This window comes from Sapajus apella, unplaced genomic scaffold, assembly GCF_009761245.1.
Source record: "Sapajus apella isolate SASKATOON/1434 unplaced genomic scaffold, GSC_monkey_1.0 scaffold114, whole genome shotgun sequence".
Lineage (NCBI taxonomy): Eukaryota > Metazoa > Chordata > Mammalia > Primates > Cebidae > Sapajus > Sapajus apella.
The window spans coordinates 1545773-1551772 of record NW_022437054.1 but is presented as its reverse complement, the minus strand read 5'-3'; the positions used below and the strand labels follow the sequence as shown (position 1 = coordinate 1551772).

General features: G+C 38.9%; 1 protein-coding gene across 1 annotated transcript in view; it reads left to right on the top strand.

Annotated features, from left to right (window-relative positions):
* The first annotated feature begins 257 nt into the window (after window positions 1-257).
* ANKRD20A1 (ankyrin repeat domain 20 family member A1) overlaps window positions 258-6000 on the top strand; it is a 56004-nt gene continuing 50261 nt past the window's right edge. The window contains exons 1-3 of the mRNA XM_032260153.1: window positions 258-460; window positions 5455-5569; window positions 5732-5905. Coding sequence (XP_032116044.1) covers window positions 258-460; window positions 5455-5569; window positions 5732-5905 — 492 coding nt within the window. The remainder of the gene's footprint in view (window positions 461-5454; window positions 5570-5731; window positions 5906-6000) is intronic.

The window sequence follows — 6000 nt, the reverse complement described above, 5'->3', positions numbered from 1 at the left end:
CCCAACGGCTCTGCGAGGCTCACTCGGTCTGAGAGGTCGGAGGCTGCGAGTGTCGCTGCTGAAGGCTGTGGTGGACCGAGCTGGATCGCGGATTCTGCGCTAGACATTTGGGATCGCGGACTGGGAATTGGATCGCGGGTTGGGGGGTGGATCCGGGATTGGGGGCTGGGTCTGCAGTGGGGGTGCGGGCGGTGACGAGGTGACCCGGAGCTGCCCCGGCCAGGAGCCGGTGGTTGGGGGTCTGAGAAGTCACCATCATGAAGTTGTTCGGCTTTGGGAGCCGCAGGGCCCAGGTGGTCCCGGCCTCCACAGACCATGTCTACACGGGCTCCGGATACCGAATCCGGGACGCGGACCTGCGGAAGATCCACAGGGCGGCTGTCAAGGGCGACGTGGCAGAGGTGGAGCGCTGCCTGGAGCGCAGGAGCCGAGACCTGAACGCCCGGGACAAGCAGCGCAGGTGCAGCCCGGGGTGGGAGGGCGTCCCCAGGCCCGGCTGCCCCGCAGCCCCGCAGCCCCTGGGACCGGGCCTTGGAGGGTGTCGGGCACACTCGGAGCCAAACGGAGGCTCAGCTGCTTTCCGTCCCTCATAATTCCCTGGCTGGAGCAATTGGTGGAGAATGTGAGTGATTTAACTCACAAAGTTAAGCGTATACTGTGTTGTTACTGTTAACGCACACATTAGAAACACGGTGTTACAAACATTATTGGAGGTGCCGAATGAGAGAACTCATTCCCCTATCAAAATTACCGTGAGTCGTTTTCAGTAGGCGAAAAGTTCTCAGAGAAAACTGTCCGTTTTACATCGGTTCCCACGTGTGTAGATAGGTCCTCTACTGAAGGTTCTTAGAGGGAAACTTGGAAGTGGGAGGTGGGTTCTGTGTTCTTGAATGGGAAGACACATTTTTCTCAAAATGTTGATGTTTACCAATTTTACATAAACCGAACGAAAACATCAGATTTTAGGATTTTTGCATGACACCTGCTGTCTTTTACTATTGTGATGGCATTTTAAAACATTTCATAAGGAAGTGAAAAAACACTTTCTCCTCTAGATATCAAAATGTGCTATTAATTTCCACAATTAGTTGTTGACTAACAGCTGAAAAGACAGGTAAATACATGGAACAGAATAGGAAATTCCGAAACACTAAAATTATGTAAGATATGTGTAAAGATTGGTAATGTTAACAGTTATGAATAGGAAAGGATGAATTATTATTGAAAAAATGACTGCTGTTTGAAGAAAGCTAATGAAATTTTATGTCACAAACATGAGTTCCTGATGGACTACAGACTGAAATTTTTACCAGAAGAAAACACAAATGCTTATTTTACAGGTACATTTTATGTTGACAAAGACCTTCCTAAGAATGACCTCACAAGCAGGCTTCTGAAGGTTGATTTAGCAAAATTAAAATTAAAAGTGTCTCAGATAAAACTGTGTTTTACATCCCTTTTTTTCTGAAACATATTTCTGTTTTTCAGGAAAAAAATAATAAAATAAAAGATAATATACTTGAAAAATATTTACTATATTATATATATATTAAAAAGTTTAAAATGTATATATATATTAAAAAAATTAAAAGTGTCTCAGATAAGACTTTTACATCCGTTTTTTTCTGAAAAACATTTCTGTATTTCAGGAAAAAAATTAACAAAATAGGCCGGGCGCGGTGGCTCAAGCCTGTAATCCCAGCACCTTGGGAGGCCGAGGCGGGTGGATCACGAGGTCAAGAGATCCAGACCATCCTGGTCAACATGGTGAAACCCCGTCTCTACTAAAAATACAAAAAATTAGCTGGGCATGGTGGTGCGTGCCTGTAATCCCAGCTACTCAGGAGGCTGAGACAGGAGAATTGCCTGAACCCAGGAGGCGGAGGTTGCGGTGAGCCGAGATCGCGCCATTGCACTCCAGCCTGCGTAACAAGAGTGAAACTCCGTCTCAAAAAAAAAAAAAAATTAACAAAATAAAAGATAACATACTGAAAAATATTTACTATATGTATATATATATTCAGATGAAAAGTATGTTTTTATTTTACAGGGAATTCATTCTTTTCTTTTTTTTTTTTTTTTTTTTTCTTTTTGAGACAGACCTTGCTTCTTTGCCCAGGCTGGAGTGCAATAGCACAACCTTGGCTCACTGCAACCTCCACCTCCCAAGTTCAAGCAGTTCTCCTACCTCACCCTCCCAGGTAGTTGGGATTACAGGCAAGTGCCAGCATGCCCAGCTAATTTTTGTATTTTTAGTAGAGACAGGATTTCACCGTGTTGGCCAGGCTGGTCTTGAACTCCTCGCCTCAAGTAATCTGCCTGCCTCAGCCTCCCAAAGTGCTGGGATTATAGGCGTGAGCCACCGTGCCCGGCCTATATTCTTTATTACATATCATATGATATAGATATAGATATATATGTATTACTGATATGTGTAACATATATTACAGATATAATGTTATATATATCAGTTTTATATACACATTAGATGAAAAGTTATATGTATATATACACACATTATATGAAAACTACGTCTTCATTTTACAGGGAATTCTTTCAAATCAAATCAAAAGCTCTAAAAGTGGGGAAAGTACATTTTTGCAAATCTACAACTTACTTATCTACATAGGAAAACATCTTTTGCATTTCCGGTGTGCCTATGCAACAATTTTGCATGTTCTTCACATGTACCCCAAAGCCAAGCCTAAAATGCGATTTAAAAATAAATAAATAAGCAAAAAAGGACTGAAACTGTTTTCTAACCACAATATTTGTGAGGATCTTTTATACTGCCGCTTAAACTTTAAGTTACTGGTGACTTTTCAAATAGATAATTTGGTGGTAAGTACTACATTTTAAAAATGTGTGTACCCTTTACCCATCAACTCCATTATACTAAAATACCCTTAGGAAACAGAGATACATTCACTTTATTTTTCACAGCACTTATTTTAAAAGGAACCCATAGAATGCATCCTATAAATAAATTTCAGTTGCATCCATAGGATGAAATAATATGTGACCATTGAAGGTGACAATAGATACAGAAGTACTTTGATGTGTGAACATGTATTTTGTTGCAGCCAGCAAGGAAAAAATTAGTTTGATAATACGTACATGCAAACACACTATGGTCTTGTTTTAGCAAAATATATGTACAAAATATGATAAAATTTGCAATTTCTGAGCATTTGTATTTTAAAGTTTTTTCCTTTTTCTTATCTGTGATTGCTGCAGTAAGCATGTGGAAAACTTCTAGTATTTATTAATGAAATAATCCCTGAGAAGAGAGAAATATGAATCTTGCACAGATAAAAATAATTTCTCGGCCGGGCGCGGTGGCTCACGCCTGTAATCCCAGCACTTTGGGAGGCCGAGGCGGGTGGATCGCGAGGTCAAGAGATCGAGACCATCCTGGTCAACATGGTGAAACCCCGTCTCTACTAAAACTACAAAAAATTAGCTGGGCATGGTGGCGCGTGCCTGTAATCCCAGCTACTCAGGAGGCTGAGGCAGGAGAATTGCCTGAACCCAGGAGGCGGAGGTTGCACTGAGCCGAGATCGCGCCATTGCACTCCAGCCCTGGGTAACAAGACCGAAACTCCGTCTCCCAAAAAAAAAAAATAATAATAATAATTTCTCACTTTCTATTTTTATCATTATTATTTTCATGTGTGTTGTAATCTTCTTTAAACTTCTGGCCTCTTCAGAAGTAAAAAGGGAATGTTTTTATTTGTGTTTCCAGATTTTATTATGTTCATATGTTTCATTCTTCTATTTTATTATGTACTTATGTTTTTCTTATATGTAGATTCATTCAATTTATGCAAACAATGATAGAGTAATCATTACATTAAATTGTATTCTTTAAAAATAACAAATATAAATAATTACTATTACAAAAATATTGCTTTATAGGAGTTTATTTTAAATACTGAGCTCCCCAACTGTATTTATCCATTCTTTCATTTCATTTATTCATCATTCTTTCATTTCATTTATTCATCAAACATAACTTGAGTACCTGTCATGTAGCAGAGTACCTGTATGTAACATATTCGACTATTTATCAGGACCCTTCCATCTTTAAAAACTTCACGTTTACCTGCCCTGCCTGCACAAGCTGAGAGATTTAAAATGGAAATATTAGGACTTAATCTCATTGAAGCTTTATCTCCCACCTTTCAAATGAAAGCATTTCCAAAGTTAGAAAATAGTAGAGGATAACCCTTGGCTGCCCTTTCAAAAGCTGATCAGTCTTAAATACTAGTATTGGTCATTATTTGCTTATATTCTGTCAATATAAGTATTGAATAATATGAGCCATATTCACTTGAATCATGAGTTTCCTTTGGTTTCAAGTTTTTTGAAAATCAAATAATTTGTTTAAAAAATGTGTTACTGTTACTTCAGTGCTCTTTCCTTATAGTACCTTTAAGAACTAAAATGTATTTAAGTGTCAGTTCTATGCCTAGAACTGCCCTAGATCTGCTGAGTATACCATATTCTACTTAATGGAAGGTCTCATGGATTGTGTAATGCCCCATTATTTTATATATCAATAAGCTAATTTTTTAAATGCTACCAATTATAGTTATAATAAATCATGAATTATAAATGACATTCCAATGTCAGAGGTGTTAAAATGTGACCTACTCTTTAAGTCATCCTGTAAAGTGGTATAATTGTATCACTTTACTTAATTAAAATGTTTTTTTTAAGTAGTAGAAATAGTGATAATATCTGGCTGGGTGCAGTGACTCACACCTGTAATCCCGGAACTTTGGGAGGCTGAGGTGGGAGGATCACTTGATGCCAGGAGTTTGAGGCCATCCTGGGCAACAAAGTGAGATTTTATGCTACAAAAATTTTTAAGTGAATATCTGGGCATGCTGGTGCACATCTGTAGTCCCAGCTACTCAGGAGGCTGGGGATGGAGGATCACTTGAGCCCAGGAGTCCCAGGCTACCGTGAGGTATGATTACACCATTGCGCTCCATTCTGGGCAAAAGAGTGAGAGCTCGTCTCAAAAAACAAAAATCTAACAATTATTGAGTTGTCGTTGTAGGAACTATTCTAAATAATTTACACAGTTTCTCAGTTAAGCATTATGACTGTGTCATATGAGGTAGCTACTATTGTCTTCTTTATTAATGAGGAAGTTGAAGCACAGAAAGGCTACGCAATAGCTGGTAAGTGACAGAGTTTAAAGTAGGACTCGAGCCCTAGTTGAACTGAATCCAAAGACCGAGCTCTTTCTATTCAAAGAGGCTGCTGATTTCATTAAGGTAGTGAGAAATAAGAGTCAATAAGTATTGCACTTTCTTAAAAAAATTAAGTATTTGTTTTGAAGGCAGAGGAAAACATGCTATTGAATGTTTACAATTACATGAATGCTTGTATGTTTTGAGATATTGCAGTACAGTTTCCTAAAAAGTCCTCTTACTCTCGTAGAACTGCTCTACATTTGGCCTGTGCCCATGGCCATGTGGAAGTCGTCTCTCTCCTGGTGGACAGAAAATGCCAGATTGATGTCCTTGACAAATTAAACAGGACACCTTTGATACAGGTATATCGTAGCCAACTCTTTCGGCATGACGTGGATTTGATCTGAATATATAGAATTAAAATAAATTTATCTTATTTAAATATAACTAGTTGGTGAAACCTATGGAAAGTGTATTTTGAATTCTTAGAATTTACAATCTATTTCTTGATCTAATATTGACAGGCTGTGCATTCCCAGGAAGAGACTTGTGCCAGTATTCTGCTGAAACATGGCGCCAATCCAAATCTTAAGGATAGCTACGGCAACACTGCTCTCCATTATGCGGTGTATAATGACGCTACATCACTGGCAGAAAAACTGCTTTCCCATGATGCAGATATTGAAGCATTGGACAAGGTAGAGATCAATGAACTTTCTTTTCAAAAGATTTGTTTTAACATTGATGTAAGGGTCAATTTTTCATATTTGGAAGCTCAAGCATTCCCTGAATG